Source organism: Cardiocondyla obscurior, linkage group LG06 (genome assembly GCF_019399895.1).
Source record: "Cardiocondyla obscurior isolate alpha-2009 linkage group LG06, Cobs3.1, whole genome shotgun sequence".
Lineage (NCBI taxonomy): Eukaryota > Metazoa > Arthropoda > Insecta > Hymenoptera > Formicidae > Cardiocondyla > Cardiocondyla obscurior.
This window is the reverse complement of record NC_091869.1, coordinates 5511242-5531502: the sequence shown is the minus strand read 5'-3', so window position 1 is coordinate 5531502 and position 20261 is coordinate 5511242. Positions and strand designations below refer to the sequence as shown.

Sequence of the window (20261 nt, the reverse complement as noted above, 5' to 3'; positions counted from 1 at the left end):
ATTAATGCTTACTCAGAGAATAAATATCACTCGGCGAATTAACAATCATTTCGTGACGATGATAGCACGCAAACATTGAAATCATCTTGACGTGCCTTGATTGACTGCGATTGCTAATTTTCTCCGGCACGTCATTTTAGAAAGAACAGATCGGTTGCGACGTAAGCCAGGAACAGCGACAGATGAGAGAGGAGTCCGGAATCTATAAAGAATACAAAAAGATGTTAAAATAGAGAAAAAATGAATCTCGCAACTTAATGACTAACCTTCCCCTTCGCTTTCTGGCTGGTGGGCCTCCACAAGAGTGCCAAAAGACAGAAAAGCCGCGGTACACGAGAGATTCGAATTTCGGAGCGGGGCTCGCCATGACTCGCCGTGTAGCGCGCAGCCGGCGTTTATTTTCGCACTTAACCTGATCTAACCTAGCTCGACTTTACGCTGGATCGAGGGACGCGCAAGCGCTGCGCGTCATCGCGCATCCACGCCAGGCTATTCAACAGGAGCGCGTAGCGCGACGTGCGTGTCGTGTTGTTCGTAATTTTCGCGTTAGGTGCTCGCGGTGATTTGGCACGCCGGACGGCGAAGTGTTCGCTCAAGGGGCCGGGGCACACGCGAAACAAACAACGGACTACGAACCGCGCCCTCCGCCCTCCACCTTGACTGTGAGTCATGGCTGGTATTGTGCCGTTGTCTGGTAGATCCGGCAGAAAACAGTGGACGCTGCACGGTAATCATCGCCAGGGTCGCGACTCCGAGGGAACGCGTCTTAATAATGCCGTCCGAGCCGAGGGCGCGACGACCTCACGTCCCGACGCGCGCACGTGACTCGGAATAAAAACGGCGCGACATTTGACGCGTTCCGACACCTGTCTTTTGACAAGTTGTGTATCGTCGAATGATTAAATAACGTAAATTACACGGTAAATCTTTACATCGTGTTGTAAAATCGTGACGCGGGACCGATTCACTAATCAATTTCTTATTAAAACTTGCTATTTCCTGCTCTAACGCGGTAATGACACAAATTTATATTTTTATTAATTGCCAATTGATACGTAATTATAATATATCAGCCAAATTAGATCGGCCCGAATAAATTTTAAACTTATTAAAATATAAATAATAGAATGCATAATAATAGATTACACGTAATAAAGGAATATATTATTATGCTGATGTATGTATGAATGAATGATGTGTGTTAATGTAATAAACATAAATTCTGATTAGTTTTTTTTTCTGATTAAAGCTAATTCTAAGTCCTATTGATAGATGGGCCCAAAGGTTCTGTCGGACGGTTACGTTCTCGACTGGCAGAGGGTGGCTGTACGGAATCTCAAGTAATTTTGGCTAAAGAGTTATTAGAGGAAACAGATGGTAAGCTGAAATACATACAACAATTTTTTTTCCGTTTTTCTACCCACATTGTTTCATTCCTGTTGTACTACTTGCATTATTTGTGTTTTTAATTTATGCCGTATATTTTAAGAGCTTAACGTTGATAAAGAAGAAAATGCAAAGCTAGGAGTTTATTGGCTAACAAAAGCTTCAGAGCAAGGAAATCTGGAAGCGACTAATATTCTTAGGAAGTGTTTGGCGACTGGCCACGGTATTACAGAGCATAACTACTACGACGTAAAAAATTGTCTAGACATGACGCAGGACGAGAAATTGGCCAGAAGAGCTGCGAAGGAGATGTTTATAAGGTAAAAATTAATAAAGAAATAAGTGGATATAAAATGAATAAAAATATTCTACATACTGTATAATATAATTGTTGAATTAGTTTATCAAACGGCGAAGACTTTATAACCACGGAGCAACTACAAAAACGTATGAGAAGCTTATCATCTCCATCGACCAGTAATGCAGATTTTCAATCGAACAATACCTCTAGCACGTCACCGCAAAAGGGATTAAGCGACAATGATAACGAATGCTTCCCCAGAAATGGGCTTCCTGACGATTCTACATCTACAAAAGATGATACTAGAACGAGCGACGTTCACGGTAAAAGAAATTGTCAAGTTTTATATTAATTTTCTATTGCGTTTTTTTTGGCTTGCACTTACATATGTTTACTGTGTATCACAGGCTGGACTGACCAGGAAAAAAAAATCACCGAAGCTGCTTTGGTATCCGCAGCTGCAAGCTACGCCCGCGGGATGCTACCAATAGTATCACAAGCTCTCTGTATGGTAGATCCCTCCGAACTAGAACTGGATACGATACCGTTGTTGCAAAGATCATTTATTCATCCATTTGCGTCGCTAAAACGTCTCTATAATTGGTTGATTGAGACCTTAGGCCACAGAGGGATGTCGTTCAAAAGAGTTCTTTTCACGTCAAATCTACACATTCTTTTATTACTTTTGCTATATTCTTTATTCGGCACAGAAAGCCTAATACTTTTTATACCAATGGCTCTTTATTATCTTTCGTTTGTAATTATGGTGGTGGCCACCTTTCAAATTCTTCAACGCAAACGTGAATTCAATAATTTCCGCGTATGGTCAGGCCTATTTCTCAGCTATTCGGGTGGAAATCTGAATCCCGAGGAGGCAGAATATCAATTTTGTCGCAACAATTTGAAACCGTATGGGCATTTCTTTCTCGCGTTACTGCTAAACTTGATGACCTATCCTCTGATTGCTCACCAGTGGACTCCGCAATCTGAATTTACTATAATAGCCGTCACGCTCACTCTTATGACACTTTGTAATTTTATATGGAGAGACTCTTCGCGGTTTCCCGATTTTCTTGCTCTTTTTAGCTTCGGCGTGCATGTACTTGCAAAATATCCTTACGAGACAGACATGGTCGTAGCTCAAAGTTGGAGATTCTTGGATATCAGAGTACCAACATTTGCATCTTATGTTGTCGGGAACGGCATAGAGTTTTGTCTAAACTTCCGCGCTGTATTTTATCTCTTAATACCGGCGGTTTTTGCGAAAATGGCCGCAAGAGACGGCTGGCGTGGCACGTATCGGATTCTAATACCTCATTGTGTTACTCTGAGCTGGTGGCAAATAGCAATTTTTAGTTCTCAAGGTGCCACATGGTATGGTTTAATTAGAGGTACACTCGCATTAGTTGGCATGGTTTTATTTCTTCCAATCGCCAGTATTGCTTCCATCATTTTACCGATTGTAGCCATCGCTAAATACTTGTCAGAAAATGATATGGCCATGAGGATAACGATCACTTCTATACTCGGAGGAATGCCATTTTTTGCTTCGTGGTATTTGAGGAAGACCAGAATATCGAGATTTAATTGGATTATTACGCTCACGCAAGTACGTATATGTATAAATATTATATTTGTCTTAAAACAATTTTTTTTTTTTTTAATTTTTTTTTTTTTTTTAATTTTTAGGTACATATTTTTGACTTGTACGTAAATTTATATAAATATTTTCTAGATTGTTTTTGGCGTTGGCGCTGCGACATTTTTATCGTGGCCGATGATAATGGAATATAATCAGAATTCTGACGAGACATCTTACGACATTAGTTCTACCTTAACATGGGATCAGTATCAGAATTATTGCCATCAACCTGCGTGGGAAGAATTATCGTCAAAAGCTCAAGTGCAGGTGCAATGCGCTCAATTGGAAGGCATACCCATCTCGTGGGAAGGCTACGTGACGAATATTAAACTAAAATCGATAAAAAATAATATTGCAGTTGTATTAAACAAGTTGCCTAATAACATTAAAACAATACTTAGTTGTACGTACGGAGAGCCGTATGAGGAAAATTGTAATTCGGGGGATGAGATTCGCAGAAAGAACTGCAAGCACATGACGAATATCCAAAAGAAAAGAAACAAATGTTACTTTCCAGCATGGGATCAATATGAATTTGAAATATTTGTCAAAATGAAAAGTGGTATATGGGGAAGTACCACAGAGATATGTCTCATTGCGGACCATTCTTTTACCAATTTTAGTTTAAATATATATCCGGGCGACAAGATTTGGTTTTCTGGAGCGCTTTTGAATAATGGTTTAGAAACAGAAACTCTTCTTGGCGGCGCTGAACCGCACATTGATTTGGAAGAGGTAGGATGTCTCGCATGCAATTCTGTTGATTTAAAAACATCTTATAAACGTTATAAATATCGTATAAGTTTAAGTTCTATTATCAGAGATCTTTGTCTGAGCATAAAGACTGTATTGAATTTTCTGTTAAATCCGATTGTGATGTTCAAGTAATGACACTCTGTATGACTGAATTTTTTCGATCTCTCTAGTTTTTTTGATCTAATGTAACAAAAGTCTTTTTCGATATTTAATCGTTAGTTTACTTATAACATGATTTTTAGGACAAAAAAATTATATAAATTACTGTATTTAAATTAACAAATTTCTTTAGATGTTAGTAGAGAAATAAAATATGGAAGTAAAACGAATTAATTAATAGACGCGCATTAATAGTCTTAAGAAAAAATTACAAAAATTTAGTATCTATTAAAAATGCAGTCTTAACTGCAACATATTTATAATACAAATATTTTAAAAGATATATTCTGTATAAAAACAAATTATAAAAATTTTATTTGGACGGACATTTTTTTGCGATAATTGATTATTATTATAAGAAGTCATTACTTTTTTCATTACAATGTTATAGAAATGTAGTACTGTACAAAACAGAGTGTTATAGCATGCGCTGCGCAGTTTAAATTAAATCATGTAACTGTTATGTATATAAAACTACGTTTCTTCAACAGTTGACATACACGTAAAATGTGTGCGTGATATGAAAGTAGAGAATAGTGCAAATATTTCAATGTGTTACCAATCGCCTCAGGCAAAATATAGAAATAGTTACATTAGATTTTCATGAAGTCATAATCTGCTTCAAAGTATTATATACATAACATATATATTTTAAGACTTATATATTTTTCTAAGCATTACTGCCAGTAAAAAAAAAAGAAAGAAAAAAAAACAAAAAAATAAGAGAGAAATACTTGATATTTTTGTATTACTTTTTTGAAGAATAATAAAAAATGGCATGTCTTTAATCTTGTTTCCATGTGTATGTATGTTGTTGTCTAAGTTTTTAGTATACCTCTACAATCAAGTTATAATTAGTTAAATGGCAGTGTGCAAACTAATTTAAATAATTTTTAGATAACTTAGTAAACTATTATGTTAAAAAGAAAATACTATTTCGTAAAAAAATTTTCAGTAGGGCTACAATTTCTACATTTAAGTATTAACTATATCTTCTGTTAGAATTAAATAAATATTTCGATATTTAGTTACCTGAATAAGGCAGCTTTTAAAGTACACGAACTATATTATGTACAATCTAAACAATTTACTATACATTGATGTTAAGTGTTTAGATTTACGAACTATTAACGAGCATATCTATTTAAAGCTAAGAATAGTTTCGTCTTTGTATCACACAACGATAATAGGAACCGAGATCAGTGATATTCGGGCTCGACAAGACATCATTTATCGTTAAACTACACCGTTCTTTTGTCACCGACAATTCATTGAATTCGGTCGTCGCTTGATTCGCGTGATATGTCTACACGTTTATCGCGATTATCATATTTTTTCAATTTTTAGATATTTGCGTTGTCAAAAAAATTATTCCATGATTTTATTAACTGGTATATAATAAATGTATAAGTAGCAAAAAAATGTGGAACGCTTCACGATTTTGCGTGTCATCCTTGCGCAGGGGCCATGCTAATCTTCTCTGTATCGTTCCAATTTTAGTATATGTACTGCCGAAGCAAGTACAATACTCGTTTCTTTTAATGGAACTTATATACAGAATAGAATACATAAGAGCACTATCGAGAAACAGAAAGCTACGAGTGTTTGCCATCTAACAACAAAATCGGGCATCACTGACAAAGACCAGTACAGTACAATAGAGATAAGATAGACAGAAGGTGTATCATGAGCGGTTACGCTCCATGATGCACCCATAGATGTGCCTTGACGTTTTCTGTTTAAATAATTTTAATATTGATAATAAAAATATTCTATTTACTTCTTTAAAACGAACAAATAAATTAAATGTGTTAAAACATTATGAATTCTTGCATTTTAATATGCAAATGTATATTTTTGTCATGAATAATATATATTTAAAAATATGGAATAAAATTAAAATTGGTCTTATTACAATATTACTGTGTAACAAATTTTAATGCCCTTATAATTACCTTTTGTAAAATAAGTAAAATTGTTTTATTTTACTTTATTTTTTTTTAAGAATTGTAGATATATTTATTTTATATTTGGCAACATTATACATTATTGTTTCAAATGATAACATCATCTCGATAACAAGATAATTGTTTATTAAACGGTTTGGTTCCTTTTTTCTTAATTTTCATATAAAAGGATTACAATACAATTGTTACTATGTAGTTATATTTTATACTGGAATATAATAGAATCTCCCACATTGCATATACTTTCATGCAATGTTAGACATTCTAATGCTGCATAATATGGCCAATAGAGCCTGTTTACAGTTTGTAATCTGCAAATAATCTCTATCACAAACTTTATGCAATATGGGAGTTTCAAATACATTAATTTCCTCTATATACAAATATAAAATCTATATTAATAAAGTCTTTTTTGTTTCTAATTTGCATATGAAAATAATTACTTATTTTTCAAAAGAATTGTATACATAGAAATTAAATAAAATTTCTACATTTTATTTCCTTAAACCTTAAACGAACATTCTTTTTATCTGTAATGTATATTTCTTATAAAGTATTTAAAATCACTGAATTTTAGAATTAGTTTATTTCAACCAGTATAGATAAAAAGGTTCTGGAAAAAATATATTACCACAAAGATTTCATATGTAAGGATATTTGGCTTAAAACGAATATACACATATAATATATAAATTTTTCCAAAACCTTTCTAAAATAAAGCTAACAATGTCGTACTACATCGATTATCATATCTTTTTACGTTATATTTTTTATTTAGTCAAAATGTAAAAACTTATTTTTTTCTAATTCTATGTGGCATTTCAAGAAATATTTTAACTTTGGTAAAGGAACTGTAATAAATATGTATTTTTACTGACTATGTAATAAAATCAAATAAATGTACACTTACAGTCAGGAATGACATTCGTGGTGCTGCGACGATTGTTAGCGTACGTGATCTTGGCGTGGTGTGCGTCGAACTTCACACGAAGCGCGCACGTAGATGTGTTGCGGAGCACCGGTCACAGAAGACTGAGGGGGAACGCGGCCTACTACACCTCGCGCTCGGCGGCCGAGAGAGGGAGAAGTCACGTACGCCAGCCGCCGTCGCCGCTAGTCACAGCAAATGCCATATCTACTTTTCAGTGTACATCGAGTCCAATTAATTACATTGGCGATTAATTTAACGGAGCACATTATTCTGCACATATTGGAATTATTAAAATACTTGCATACGTATATACATCACTCCTTTACCTTGAAGACTTATTTTTATACATAAAAAAGATTTACACTAATTCAGGCAAGGACCAAATGAAGACAATCTTATGAATTTTCATAACACATGTCTTGTATACGAAAAAATTTGAATAAAAGAGAAGCTAGCGACTTTTAATACACATATTCACACATACACTTATCATATTATCATCCCTGAAACTTGACTTAGTAGAATCGCTTTCTGCTATTTTCTTTGTGCTTCTGATAAAACATAATGGCAATGACAACACAAGCTATTAATATGAGCGCACCAACTAACATTAGCAAGAAAAGTTTTATTCCACTCATGCTAGATTGCTTCGAATCTTGTACATGTTCTGAAATAATATTGATATTAGAAAATAAATTTATACACGATTATATAACGATTTAATTACCTCTTGGTGCTTCAAAGTGAGCTGCTGATGGCAGAATTTGTGACCTGTCTTCATGATCCTTAGGCTAAAAATTAATTTTCTTTTTAATTCGCTAATTTGTTATAAATATTTTTTGTACATAATATATAGATATATTATATATTTCATATAATGCAAGTATAAAGACGTAATAAATTAATGCTTACATCATCTGGTAAGTCTAACTCAAATAAACGAATCGACAATATATCATGATTGTCAGACAGATCACCAGTGGTAGCAGAAATTCCAATATAATATCCTGTAGGAAGCTTAACGTCCAATACTTTAAAGCACTCCTTCCATGATGCTTTGTTGACAAAATCCGTGGAAACTTTTTTTGCAATAAAAACAATTTATAAGAAGAGAGCTATGAGTGAGCATATACATATAATATCTAGTCATAAAACACATTTGCAAATAATGACTAAGTGATTGCTGATGCAAGAAAAAAACAAAATACAATCCGTCACGGCAACGGGACAAAGTACAAATAATGAATATAAAGAAAAGGAAAAAATATATCTAACATGCAATATTTTATGAAACATAATGTAAAAAACATGTATTTTACTATTTAATTATGTTTACATACCAGTGAGCATATCTCTCTCATATCTTATAGCTATGTGTGTATCATGCTCTACGTTTCTGAATTTTGCTTCACATCCTGCAAGTTGTGTATGAGTGCCATCGCGATCGTGATCGTAATGTAAAGATCCATTATTGACCATTGCTGAGATGTAAGGATGCTGATGCTGCAAATGCATTACTATTTTATTAAAACATAAAAAAAAGATACAAAAGAAATAAATATACAAACATAAAAAATCTTAAGTTATTTAATATTGAAAGCTACATAATCATAATTTATTATATTTAGATTTAAAAAAATTAGTCAAAACATACATTATGTTGGCCATTATGATTGCTGTATGTATCAAGTATAACTGCTAATCCTTTAAAATAATCTTGATTACCAAATACTTGGCCTGAGTTCATTCTTTCCTTGGCATACCAAATGGCAAAACCATCTCCAAATAAATCTTTTCCTTTTCCATGCACTTTAAATTGAATTTGTAATTCCCAATTTCGTATATAACATGGCTATAAAAACAAATTAAAACATTTGATTAACAATGCATAAGTATACATATATTATTTTTATATTAAAATTATACAATGATAACATTATATACTATTAACATATCCAAATGTACATGTAATACTTGCCACAGAATTCCATAAGGCACCTTGTTTACTTTGCAAATCAGGGGTTAATCTGATATAATTATTAGTTACTATTGTACTACCCATGAAGTCCCAATTAGGTATTGTCATACCTGTGCCTGTCAAATTAAACATAAATAAATCAATTATAAACATAGAAAACAGTGTATAGATAATACAAAGCTAGTAAATTCCTTTGTGCTAGCTTGCAATAAGATTAGAGAAACTCTACATTAATAAAAAGGAAACAAATAAAATGAAAAAATAAAATAAAATAAAACAAGTTATGTGTGAATTTATTTAAAAAAACAAATCAGTTTTTTAATTTACGAATATATATTGCAACACAATTGTAAAAGGTACAGCTAGCTTTCTGATTAATGTTATTATCTACGATATGTAATGAATTCTCTTTGCGTCAATTATTTGCCTCGTAATCTCAAATTCGCAGCGGTTTAGCTCGCTGATTAGATAGTAAATAACCAAGACAATTCCGAAGGATTTCAGTGAACACCTGGGAGGTAACTCGAGACTCGAAGGGTCAATTCGAATTCTACTAACCTTGGTACGGCCTGATCAAAGAATGTTCCCGCTTCATGAAGTCCTTTGTGTTCCAGTCCGAGGCGAGGGACCCCTGAATGCCGGCGAGTAGAAGAAACCACGAGATAGGGCCCATGCTTGCTTTGTCAATTGGGAACTGTCACGGCCACAAATGTTCGCACGATTTACAAAGACGTGAACGCCGAAAGAATCACGCGTCGGGTTGAAGCAGCACCGTCAGGATAAAGGCCGTTCACGCGTTCCGACGAGCTAACCAGAGTTAACCAACGTCATCCCCGAGGTCTCGAATCATCCGAACGCATCGCCATCAAGTATGGAGTGTAGCAGAGTGTAGTGCGCGTAGTGCAGGATAACATACTGTACACAAAATGGCTGCTTTACGCGCCATCTAAAGTCGAGAAACCGGTCGTATCGAACACGACTGGGGATCGCCATTCGTTGAAAAAAAAAAAAAGAGAGGAAGAATCGTCGATTTTGCCGCGCAAATGTACGCAGTCGTGAATTATGATCGTGATTATAAACAAGTCTCATAAAGTTACAGTACGTGTAGTTTAAATATATCGATATATCCCAATAACAAAAGTGCCGTGCAAGATTTAATATCGTGAAATAGTTTGGTAAATCATTCACACAAACTCCTTTGCTTGTTGATTGTTGCTACTTTCAATAATTGATGAGATGCATGTGTCTTTTGGTCAGTTCTGAATACAATTTAGCGAATCCGCTGATAATTTGTTACATACGTCGTTATCGAACAGCATATAATTGCCTCGATATAACTGATATTGTTAAGTGATATACGAAATTCCTTTCCGTCAACACAAAATGTGAGGGTTTGTTATTTTTCTCTTTTTATGCATGAATGTATGTTACACGCACACATTCATTATTTAATTTATGTACATCTTTGAATTTGACAATAAAATTTGTACTTATTTTAGATTGTTCACAAAATGGTAAAATCTGAGCACAGCGAAAATGAGGAGGATGATATGGACAGATTGCACTTATCGTCGGACAATTCTATTGACATTACACTACCAAAGAAAAGGCCACGAGACATAAATGATGGAGATGAGGCAGATTCACCTGCTAAAAAACGTCTTTTTAATAAACAATCAGGAATGACAAAAAGCAAAAAATCTAAAACTGCTTTAAACAAAAAAATAGAGAAAGTATCACAAGACACATCCTTTTCTGAACTAGAAACAGAAGTTGAAGAGGAATTAAATACAAGTTTAAAACAAGAGAATGGAAATGAAAGCCACTCTGATTTTGAAGAAAAAAATGTTGAAAATAATAAGGTAATCATATAAAATTATTAAAAATAATTGCAAGCTTTAGTTATATGTTTTTTAAATACATTTTGTAGTGTGATCTAAATTGTTGATGTTTTAACATTGAAATTAGCTTAATGGATATCTTTTAATCTTTAGATTTAATTTAATTTTTGTATATTACATAGACCTTTTGTAATTCTATTTCTTTTACATGTACATAAAAACAAGGATAACAAACTACAAGATTCTGCAAATACAATTTTAACGCCTACTTCTGAAAAAGAAATAAAAAAGAAAGATGAAATAATAAGTAAAGAAGATGTTGAAACAGTTAATAAAGCTGGAAAAAAGGATAGTGAGGAAGAAGGAAAAAGTGATAGCGAGGAAGAAGGAAAAAATGATAGCAAGGAAGAGAGAACAAAAAAGCAACATACTATTAGAAAATGTACTGTAGATATAGAAGTAGTAGATGGACTGGAACTTTCAGTAGAATGTGCAAGTGATAACGATGAATCAAGTTCTGAAAGCAAAGATGAGGAAAATGTAAAACCACGGCCGAAAACGATAATCGTCAAAGCTGAACCAAATGAGTCTGAATTGGATTGTTCGTCAGATAACGAAAAGTCTGACTCGGAAGAGGTACTTGTGGACAGGAATATTAAATCAAAAAAGGATAAAACAAAAAAAAAAAGTTCGCGAACAAGTTTGAGTAAACTGAAGGTTTCTGATTCTGAGAATAGCCATAATAGTAATTCGGATAATGATTACAGTTCACGAACGAAAAAGAAGATAAAAAAATCGTCTGCTACAACGAAAAAGTCAGCAAATAAACAGTCTTTAGTTGAATCAAAAAGAGGACGAGGTAAAGGTGGGAAGAAAAATTCTCACAAAAAGAATGATGAATGTTTGTCCGATGAAGATAAAAAAACTGTTGAGAGAGAAAGTGAAACGATAAAAAGTAAGAATGGAACAAAGGATGAATCATCAGAGAAGGAATCTACAAGTAGTAATGAAAGCGACGATAATTCCGAAAGAGAAAAGAAGTTTGTGAAAAGTAGAAAGAATCAACGTGGTAATAGTGTAAGTAAAACAGTTTGTTCAATAGCTAATCCTTTAATATCAATACAAATTACTGTGCGTTTATTTTTACGAGATGTAAAATTATTTCAGAAATCAGACTCACGCATACAGATGTTGAAAAAATACTTAAAAGTTGCTGGCGTGAAAGTAACACGTTACAACACCTTGTTTGCTGACTGTAAAACTAATGCTAAAAAAATTGAGCGCCTATTGGAATTATTGGAGAAAAATGGAGTTACTGGTAGGCCTACGATGGAAAAGTGTAAACAAGCGCGAGAAAGAAATGAAAAGCTAAAGGAAATATCAGAGTTGGATATGGCAAACATTATATCTGAAGGTTAATATTACAAAAACGTTATTTCGTATTAATTATATCCTTAGATATTGCGTGCATATTAAATTTGTCTATTTCAGGACGAATTACACGCGCACGGAGAAATATAGAAAACGTTAAAAAAGGTACACATCCGAAAACACCACCGCGACATCGAGAAGAACGTATTTTCAGGCGTATTCGAACTGTTGTTGATAGCGATTCGGAATAAAGAACACGATATCTTTTTTACACAAGATTCCATGCTGTCGAACAATGTACTCACCGTCAGAAATGGCATTCGTGGTGCTACGACGGCGGCTAGCGTACGTGATCTTGGCGTGGTGTGCGTCGAATCTCACACGAAGCGCGTGCGTAAATGTGTTGTGGAGCATCGGTCACCAAGGACTGAGGAAGAACGCAGCTTCCCACCCCTTCCCGCGCTCGGCGGCCGAGAGTGGGGGAAGTTACGTACGCCAGTCGCCGTCGCCGCTCGTCGCAGCAAATACCATATCTGCTTTGACGATTGCGGCTAGCGTACGTGACCTTCGCATGTTACACACGAAGTGCCGATTGCCAAGGACTAAAGAAGAATGCGCCCCATTACTACCCCCATAATCGGCAGCCGAAAGAAAGGATCGAGAGAAGGACGTACTCTGAGAGGGTGATATAGCATTTGTCTCGGCAACGGTGGTTAGTGTATAACCTCTATTGTGATGTGCGTCGATCCTCACACGAAACCCATAGTTAATATACCACGAAGTGCCGGCCGCTGAGAAATATCGAGAGCAGAGAGAGAACAGTCCCACTACCTCTTTCCCCGTCTTCTCGATCACTACCCTTTAGGTCTGGGCCAGGAGGTAATGATCGAAAAGACGGGGAAAAAGGTAGTGGGACTGTTCTCTCTCTGTTCTCGGTGGTTCTCAGCGGCCGGCGCCTCGTGGTATATTAACTATGAGTTTCGTGTGAGGATCGATGCACATCACGATAGAGGTCATACGCTAACCGCTGTCGTTGCGGCAAATGTTATATCTCTCTCAGTGTATATACATAAATATGAGTATCGAATTAAGTATTAAAGTGAAAAAAAAAAATATATATTTTTAAAAGTATTAAAACCAGAGCCAGTCTAGTGCCAATCATGTATGTATAAAAATACGTGCGTGTGCACTCGTTAAAAACATTTTAATGTTTCATATATCAAAAATATTATATATACTTTTTAATTTATTTTAAATATCAAAAAGTAGTTGCGTCCGTCATATCGATTTATTATTTCCAATTAAAATAAATGGCTTGTACGAGAAAAGTAAGTTTTAAATTTATGTAATATTTATAATAAAAACGATAATAAATTATACTGTATACGTACATATAAGAAGAAAACTGAAAATGTGTGTAGAATCAGAAAAGTTATTAAATTTTTATTACTTTATTACTGATATACATGATGTGTTAGTTAAATAAAAAAAACGCTATTATATTTTCAAATATAATATTTGATTAAAATTAATTTATAGCGCATGGATATATATTAAATACGTAATTTACATGCAGTGTAATTTGTCATTCTCTTAGTTTTTTATATATTGATTAACAAATGGCACACTTTACTAATACTTTAATACTTTCAATTTTTATAGTCTTATAACGGAATTATATAATTACATATTTTTCTTACAACAAAATTAAAAAAAAAATCAAAATAGCAGGTTTTTTTCATTGCATATTCTTATTTAATTGAAAATTTGCGATGCATTCCTTACTACAAAACAATTTATTCTTCTTTATCGCCATTTTGCCGTTAAGTAAATTTTTTTTACAACTGTAACAACAAAAGCAAATTTCAGTCGCGTGAAAGTTTAAATCTTTTATAGTTACTCCTTGCTGATCGGCGGCAATCACTACGTTACAGGCAGCGCATGTCTTTGCATATGACTTTTGATAACAAGGCAGACATAGCGGTCGATCGTTTTCGGTAATATATTGTTGTCCTGCCAATGGCATGTCGCAGTCCCAGCAACAAAAGTGCTTCACGTGATAATTGTGCCCCTCTGCGACCGTATATTCTCGTACAAAAATCAACTGCGGCACATAAAAATAATTAGTTAAATTACCGTTCAACCTTAATAATCCTTAATAGATTCGAAAAATCGTGTTTTCTGTATTAAAGATACTTTGTTCAAGCCACACTTACCTCGTCACAAGCGAAACATCGTGGAATCCCCAGAAATGCGGCAAGGTCTCTGCCGCAATACAATTTATTCTTGTAATAAAAGTAAACGAGGTCCACCAATAATTCGTCGCACACCGAGCAAACGAAACAGCCCGGATGCCAAGATGCGTTATTAGCCTTTTCCGCAATTACAACTACGTCGCCGACGCGTATGTCCTCATGACAGTTTTCGCACTTGTGCGCTTTCGTCGAATCCAACTTTAGGTTTTCAATGCCATCCTTTAGGCAGTCCGTGAATTGTGCATACTGTGCATGTTGTTCGTTGCCAATAATATTCGGAAACACTTGATTCTGTAACTGTTCGGAATGTATGACGGACGGACGAAGAGTCGAGCTGTTTAATTCGACTTGCAGCGGATTAGGTTTTGTGTCGATAGATTTTTGTGAATCAGAAGTTTGCATCGATAGATTCGACGCAGGACAAGTGAGCCCTGTGGAGTTTGCTTGTTCACTTGACGACGGATCCAAAATGCATTTTGTCCCAGGTTTAGATAACGGATTATTCGCCGCTTTGCTATTCGATAACGCGCCACATCGCTTTCGTTCATTCAAATCAGTAGTGATAGGTACAGCTGTCAATTCGACTACCTGAGATAGAGGTTTATATGTCTTTTTTTCTGTTGAAGTAGCGCGTGCTGCTGGATTCTCCGCGATGTTATATTTATCGGCGAGCTTCTCCCTTATAAACGTTAACTCTTTCTCGTCTAAAGTACTCCCGACGATGTCATTTGCATGTATCGCACTGGGTGGAAGAAGCGCGTCCGCCAACATGGACTCTGCGATTAAAGCACTTTTGTCGTCAACAGCTTCTGAATGAGCGAGATACCGCATAGTATCGTTTAGCGTTTCTTCGTGTTCTTTAAAAGTATTTCCTTCAGATATATTATTTTCAAAAGTATTTTTCTCGCAAGCGGATGCGATTTCTCGCTCAGCGAGATGTAAAGGAATCGAGGAATTAGCTATCTTGCTGTTTATACTTTCATTCACCAACGTAGCATCGTGTACACGTTGTAAGTTTTCAGTAATCAGTTTTCCCTCGACTGGTTGTGACCTCGCGATATCACTGCTGACGGATACTCTGTCTAGCGTGCAATCGTACATTTCCTGTGCATTAAATAGCTCCGTGTTATTGGTAGCCGTAGCAGCATCCTGTTTATTTTGTGTGTCACATGGATATCTCGCATACGGAACATTTTTAGCAAAGCTACTCGGCGTACGTAATTGAACGCCAGAGGAAGGTGTATGAGATTTATGTTGTGGACAGCATTTTTGCATATCAGTTGCGTTGACAGGTGTCATGAGAGAACGATCAAATGGGCGAGCACCAAACATCTAAAATAATACTTGGATTACGCTACTAAATAAGTGTATGTACAAATACTACGGGAATAAATTCTTCAAGCATTCGCCTCAAAAAGAATTTCATGTTTAAATACTTGTAATATATTATTTTATGGTTAAATTAGGTAACAATTGAAATACGTATTATATCGCTGCTTCAATTTACCTTCATTACTTTGCCTTGTCCTACATATCGTTTGATATTTTCTAAATATTTTTCAAATTGTTTCTGCTCTTGTTCGCTAAGTTTGTCACAAACTTGATAGTCGATGTCGTGAAGGGGTAATTGTTTCTGTAACAATTGCCTTCTTAAAACAGCACCGACAGATCCTTTAATCGGCAATTTTTCTTCCGGTAAAGCTTTCATATAATCCACAGCAAGTTCTTTAGACGTGTCCGGCGGGACCCATTCAAATGTAGCTTCGTCATTTTCGTTTTCTTTTTTATTATTCACTTGTAAACCTAAAAATTAATTTTTTTAATGTGAGAAGTAGATACGACTAGTGAATATTTATACAAGTCTAAGTCTATACACACATGAAATACACACACATATCTTTAAATCTTACATATACATATAGTTAATTTATATCTTATATCTTAATATTTATATATTATGTATATATTATATATACATAAACTTACACATAGATTTCTTTTTATATTTTCCAAGGCTTGGTCCAAATAACAGATCAAATTGAGGGAATTCATCGTCATCGACATCATGATCGTCTCGACTGCACTTGCAGTTTTTGCAAATTTTTCTCCAGAAATGAAGATCGAGACCAGGACAGGCAGAATTACAATTTGTGCAGGGTGCACCTGCTCCAGCTTCATGCGCCAAGCGTGGCTAAGAAAACATAAGACGTAAAAATAACAATTAATTAATAAATTTCATAATGCATTACATTCCCCCTTTGTCTTACAACTTTTAATCGAAGTACGTGCACATTGAAGTTCAATGTTACCTTCCGTTTGCGATTTTCTAACTCCAACAACCACTTTGGACGACCAGTCATTACTTCTTCCATTTTCTAGCACGACAGAAGACCTCATTTGTTAGAAGACGACTCTTATACTTATCTCGTGCAAATATCTGACATACGCGTATGCATGAATCATTGAGAGAGTTCCAAGAGCTTCAACATGACTGTCCACACGCTCCGCACCAATACTTGGATTTCTTCGAGAAACAAGCTGGTCCATTCTTTCATAAGATGTGTGCGTATATGTCATATACACACACAATCGAACAAGTATTCTTATTGGAAGATTTTGCTCCCCTCTACGGCATTATTCTGGCCCCGCATTATCAGGCAGTGGGGACGCCTTTCAAGACTGTTCAAGACCCCGATAGAGATAGAGAGCAGAACATACAGAGCGTACATACAAAGACGAAACTTGCATTATATGTGCGTTTATTTGCAAGCTTGAGCTTCGAATGAACGTGACATCTTATTATGTAGCGCACAGGCAACGAATAAATTCTTTCTCTGAGCTCCTTGTTTCCTACAAATGTTACAACACTTGTTACAAACGTGATAATTTCTAGTGTTTATCATTTGCTTGCATAATAATATCTATGTACTAATATTTGTAAATATTTTACAGGAACTCAAAGGAAAGGAATCACAAGAAAAATGCAATGAATCATGCGTTTACGTTACCAAGCTTTGTATATTTTGAGAGAACACATATAGTGAAAATATCGAAGGAGTTTTGATTGAGATTTCAGACTTCAAAAGCCGCATCAAATTCTTCTTGTGACATCTGTAATTAAATATAAAAATTAAGAGAGAGATAGAGAGAGAAAAAAAAAAAAACAAACAGGAAAAAGCATATACTTATTTTTACAGTATAAAAAGAAAGCAACAATTACCTTCTTTTTTTTCAATTTTTTAATTAACGCTATATCTTTTGCCAATTGCTCAATATCATCCTCATTTATTCGCTTTCTCTTCTTTTTAGTGGTAGTTGTTAAAGATTGCTGCTTCAATTCTTTTTTCTCTTTTCGTTTACTTCGTTTTTCTCGTTTCTCGAGTTTCTTTTTCTTCGATTCAGACCAGGATTCAGTTTGTTTTTGTTTGCATTTAGAATTAGTCACCCAAACGCCAGTATTTTGATATTCGTTTAATTTCTTAATTCTAAGTAATTCACGTTGTTTATGCGCATAAGGTATAGTATTTATGTCGACCTCGGGACCATCGAAAGACGACACGATTTTTCCTTTAAGCTCCGGCATCTTTGGCATCCTCAAAAGACCAAAACCCATAGCCAGCTTTCCCAAATCGATATCTTTCAGCTGAAGAATTAAATTACATTCGTGTTTTTTGTATGCTTGCACGTATGAAACAAAAGCACGATTGGCTTTGTCAAATATAAGTCGATCCTTTAGTTGGATTTGCCTCATATATTGCAAGCATTCGTCAACTGTTCTCTCGTTCAATTTTGTTTCCATTTGATGCAGTTCAACCTTTTGATTTCTTCTTATGAAATCTACATACGCGCTTTCTGTTTCTAAGAGAAACAGCAATGCGTTTCCTTCATTGCCAATCCGAGCGGTCCTACCGCATCTTTACGATAAAAATAATATTTTAGAGAACAAATATTCAAAACATATATACGCTTCTATATAACATTTGCTGTGTTACCTGTGTACAAAACTGCTAGCTGTACAAGGGGGATCATATTGTATTACCCAATCTATTTCAGATATATCAATTCCGCGGGCCATTAAATCTGTGCATATTAGAATACCATTTTCAGCACGTCGGAATTTATCAAACACTTTATGTCGTTTGCTTTTCATTTTACCATGTAGAGAAAGTACGTTTATCGATGGTAGTAATCTGTAAATAAACACGTTTACGTATGCATTATTAATTTAATGCTTAATATCTGTTAACTATTATTAATTTCATAGAAATAATGAAAATATTATGCAATTATAATCTTACGCCTGTACAATTCGGCTCAAGTAATCCACGCATGCACAAGTAGACAAAAATATCATGTATTTAGTGTTAAATCCTATTGATCGTATAAAATCTATCATCACTGGTAACTTGTACTCAGGGCGAACAATTGTAAAACTATTTTTCAAATTTACAGGCGTAGAGACATTGGATTTTTCCTTCACAACGATCAACGCCGGATTTCTCAATCCTGCTCTGATCAAATGCTGCAGTTCCTTCGTTTGCGTCGCCGAGAACAATCCTGTTCTTCTAAGACGCGGCAGGTAACTTAAAATGCTATCTAAAGTCGCGGAAAATCCCAAGTCAAGTAATCGATCTGCCTCGTCTAAAACGAGAAGTTCCTGAAAATAAGAGTACACATTTTATAATTAATAACTTTAGAAGTTAATCCTACATAAATAAAACGTTATAAGAGAATCTAATTACCAAAGATTTTACACATAGATCAAAATTGATGGAACTATGATTAGACAAGATATCTTCCAATCTACCAGGTGTGGCAATAATAATATTTGCTCCTTTTTTTAAATTTTCCATGTCTTTGTTTAATGATACACCACCAACCAGTAATATTTGTCTCAAGGATGAAATTTCTTTTAAAAATTTTTCCAAAATTTCACTAATTTGCATAGCCAGTTCCCTTGTTGGACTGACTACTATTGCACCTACTTCTGTAGCTTTCCACTTTCCAGGTCGTTTCTGAATATATAATTTTATATATGATATTTAAAATAGCAAATGTACATGGGATAATAGATTAAGGTCAACTGTTCCAACTTTCTAGCAAATTTACTTATCAAGTAAACACATGTATATTTTCCTTTATTTAGAAAGAAAAAATTAAGATAAGCATTTAATTACCCGAGACAATTTTACTAGAAATTTGGAACCTTCTGCCTTGAAAGATATGTAGGTGTGAAAGGTACGAAAAATCACCTGTAACATCTCCAATAGAGGAATGAGAAAAGCTAGTGTCTTGCCACTGCCTGTAACTGCTTCTGCGGCAACATCTTTGCCATTCAGCAACAATGGTATACACGCTGCCTGTCAATGAAACAATATAATTGTAACAATGTATGTAACGTAACGTAACAATGTAACCACAATAACATATGATATACATCACCTGGACCGGTGTCATATTAAAAAACTTCAACCGTTTGAGCGTTGTCAGTACAGGTTCGCTCAGTGACACGTCCAGCTCTTCCCATTTCTCTCCTCTCATTATAAATTGTCCTCTTTGTCCGCTTATTTAAAATAAAATTAATAAAACTGGAGTAATTGCGTTTCTGCGTAGAGCATGATTGAGCAGATTGATTTCTATTACGTTACCATCCAGGTAATATGCAGCTCGAGCT

General features: G+C 34.9%; 5 protein-coding genes and 1 non-coding gene across 8 annotated transcripts; 2 read left to right on the top strand and 4 right to left on the bottom strand.

The window, feature by feature from the left end:
- Positions 1–469: 469 nt before the first annotated feature.
- On the top strand, positions 470–6163 carry Wfs1 (wolframin ER transmembrane glycoprotein wfs1). Its single transcript, XM_070657607.1, has 6 exons — positions 470–727; positions 1273–1377; positions 1490–1706; positions 1787–2010; positions 2095–3296; positions 3423–6163. The coding sequence occupies exons 1-6, from the start codon at positions 670–672 to the stop codon at positions 4215–4217; spliced, it is 2601 nt and encodes an 866-aa protein (XP_070513708.1). The 5' UTR covers positions 470–669; the 3' UTR covers positions 4218–6163.
- LOC139103774 (U6 spliceosomal RNA) lies at positions 5662–5768 on the bottom strand. The gene has a single exon (XR_011545950.1). It is a non-coding gene; the product is annotated as a U6 spliceosomal RNA (small nuclear RNA).
- Positions 6164–6316: 153 nt separating the features above from the next.
- On the bottom strand, positions 6317–13160 carry LOC139103207 (vesicular integral-membrane protein VIP36). The gene is made up of 8 exons (XM_070657678.1): positions 12638–13160; positions 9679–10035; positions 9121–9236; positions 8797–8994; positions 8483–8645; positions 8055–8221; positions 7870–7933; positions 6317–7809 (listed from the first exon to the last, which is right to left on the bottom strand). The coding sequence occupies exons 2-8, from the start codon at positions 9791–9793 to the stop codon at positions 7658–7660; spliced, it is 975 nt and encodes a 324-aa protein (XP_070513779.1). The 5' UTR covers positions 9794–10035; positions 12638–13160; the 3' UTR covers positions 6317–7657.
- LOC139103186 (uncharacterized) lies at positions 10191–12644 on the top strand. 2 transcript variants are annotated; one of them, XM_070657640.1, is made up of 5 exons: positions 10191–10505; positions 10620–10982; positions 11187–12038; positions 12129–12375; positions 12453–12644. In XM_070657640.1, the coding sequence occupies exons 2-5, from the start codon at positions 10632–10634 to the stop codon at positions 12581–12583; spliced, it is 1581 nt and encodes a 526-aa protein (XP_070513741.1). In that variant the 5' UTR covers positions 10191–10505; positions 10620–10631; the 3' UTR covers positions 12584–12644. The 2 variants fall into 2 exon arrangements, with proteins under 2 accessions (XP_070513741.1, XP_070513742.1); XM_070657641.1 differs by having other exon boundaries at positions 10191–10511.
- An 819-nt stretch (positions 13161–13979) lies between the features above and the next one.
- Positions 13980–17039, bottom strand: Tes (testin LIM domain protein). Its single transcript, XM_070657611.1, has 5 exons — positions 16897–17039; positions 16574–16778; positions 16095–16390; positions 14549–15919; positions 13980–14436 (listed from the first exon to the last, which is right to left on the bottom strand). The coding sequence occupies exons 1-5, from the start codon at positions 16957–16959 to the stop codon at positions 14071–14073; spliced, it is 2301 nt and encodes a 766-aa protein (XP_070513712.1). The 5' UTR covers positions 16960–17039; the 3' UTR covers positions 13980–14070.
- A 542-nt stretch (positions 17040–17581) lies between these two features.
- On the bottom strand, positions 17582–20243 carry LOC139103179 (probable ATP-dependent RNA helicase DDX55 homolog). Of its 2 annotated transcripts, none has more exons than XM_070657625.1 (7): positions 20030–20243; positions 19840–19947; positions 19330–19602; positions 18886–19244; positions 18580–18777; positions 17808–18501; positions 17582–17698 (listed from the first exon to the last, which is right to left on the bottom strand). In XM_070657625.1, exons 1-7 carry the CDS (start codon positions 20126–20128, stop codon positions 17660–17662), a joined length of 1770 nt encoding a protein of 589 aa, XP_070513726.1. In that variant the 5' UTR covers positions 20129–20243; the 3' UTR covers positions 17582–17659. The 2 variants fall into 2 exon arrangements, with proteins under 2 accessions (XP_070513726.1, XP_070513727.1); XM_070657626.1 differs by having other exon boundaries at positions 17596–17698; positions 19840–19943; positions 20030–20138.
- Positions 20244–20261: the final 18 nt, after the last annotated feature.

Coding starts and splice junctions, on each gene's coding strand:
- Wfs1 (XM_070657607.1), top strand. CDS start 670: ATGGCTGGTATTGTGCCGTTGTCTGGTAGATCCGGCAGAAAACAGTGG. Junction 1,378..1,489: donor GTTATTAGAGGAAACAGATG/GTAAGCTGAAAT, acceptor GTATATTTTAAG/AGCTTAACGTTGATAAAGAA. Junction 1,707..1,786: donor GCGAAGGAGATGTTTATAAG/GTAAAAATTAAT, acceptor TTGTTGAATTAG/TTTATCAAACGGCGAAGACT.
- Tes (XM_070657611.1), bottom strand. CDS start 16,959: ATGGAAGAAGTAATGACTGGTCGTCCAAAGTGGTTGTTGGAGTTAGAA. Junction 16,779..16,896: donor TAGAAAATCGCAAACGGAAG/GTAACATTGAAC, acceptor ATGTTTTCTTAG/CCACGCTTGGCGCATGAAGC. Junction 15,920..16,094: donor GACAAGGCAAAGTAATGAAG/GTAAATTGAAGC, acceptor GTATTATTTTAG/ATGTTTGGTGCTCGCCCATT.
- LOC139103186 (XM_070657640.1), top strand. CDS start 10,632: ATGGTAAAATCTGAGCACAGCGAAAATGAGGAGGATGATATGGACAGA. Junction 12,039..12,128: donor AGAATCAACGTGGTAATAGT/GTAAGTAAAACA, acceptor AAATTATTTCAG/AAATCAGACTCACGCATACA. Junction 12,376..12,452: donor GGCAAACATTATATCTGAAG/GTTAATATTACA, acceptor TGTCTATTTCAG/GACGAATTACACGCGCACGG.
- LOC139103179 (XM_070657625.1), bottom strand. CDS start 20,128: ATGAGAGGAGAGAAATGGGAAGAGCTGGACGTGTCACTGAGCGAACCT. Junction 19,948..20,029: donor TTAATATGACACCGGTCCAG/GTGATGTATATC, acceptor TTTCATTGACAG/GCAGCGTGTATACCATTGTT. Junction 18,502..18,579: donor GCTAGCAGTTTTGTACACAG/GTAACACAGCAA, acceptor TTTATCGTAAAG/ATGCGGTAGGACCGCTCGGA.
- LOC139103207 (XM_070657678.1), bottom strand. CDS start 9,793: ATGGGCCCTATCTCGTGGTTTCTTCTACTCGCCGGCATTCAGGGGTCC. Junction 7,934..8,054: donor AGTTAGACTTACCAGATGAT/GTAAGCATTAAT, acceptor ATTAATTTTTAG/CCTAAGGATCATGAAGACAG. Junction 7,810..7,869: donor TCACTTTGAAGCACCAAGAG/GTAATTAAATCG, acceptor ATATTATTTCAG/AACATGTACAAGATTCGAAG.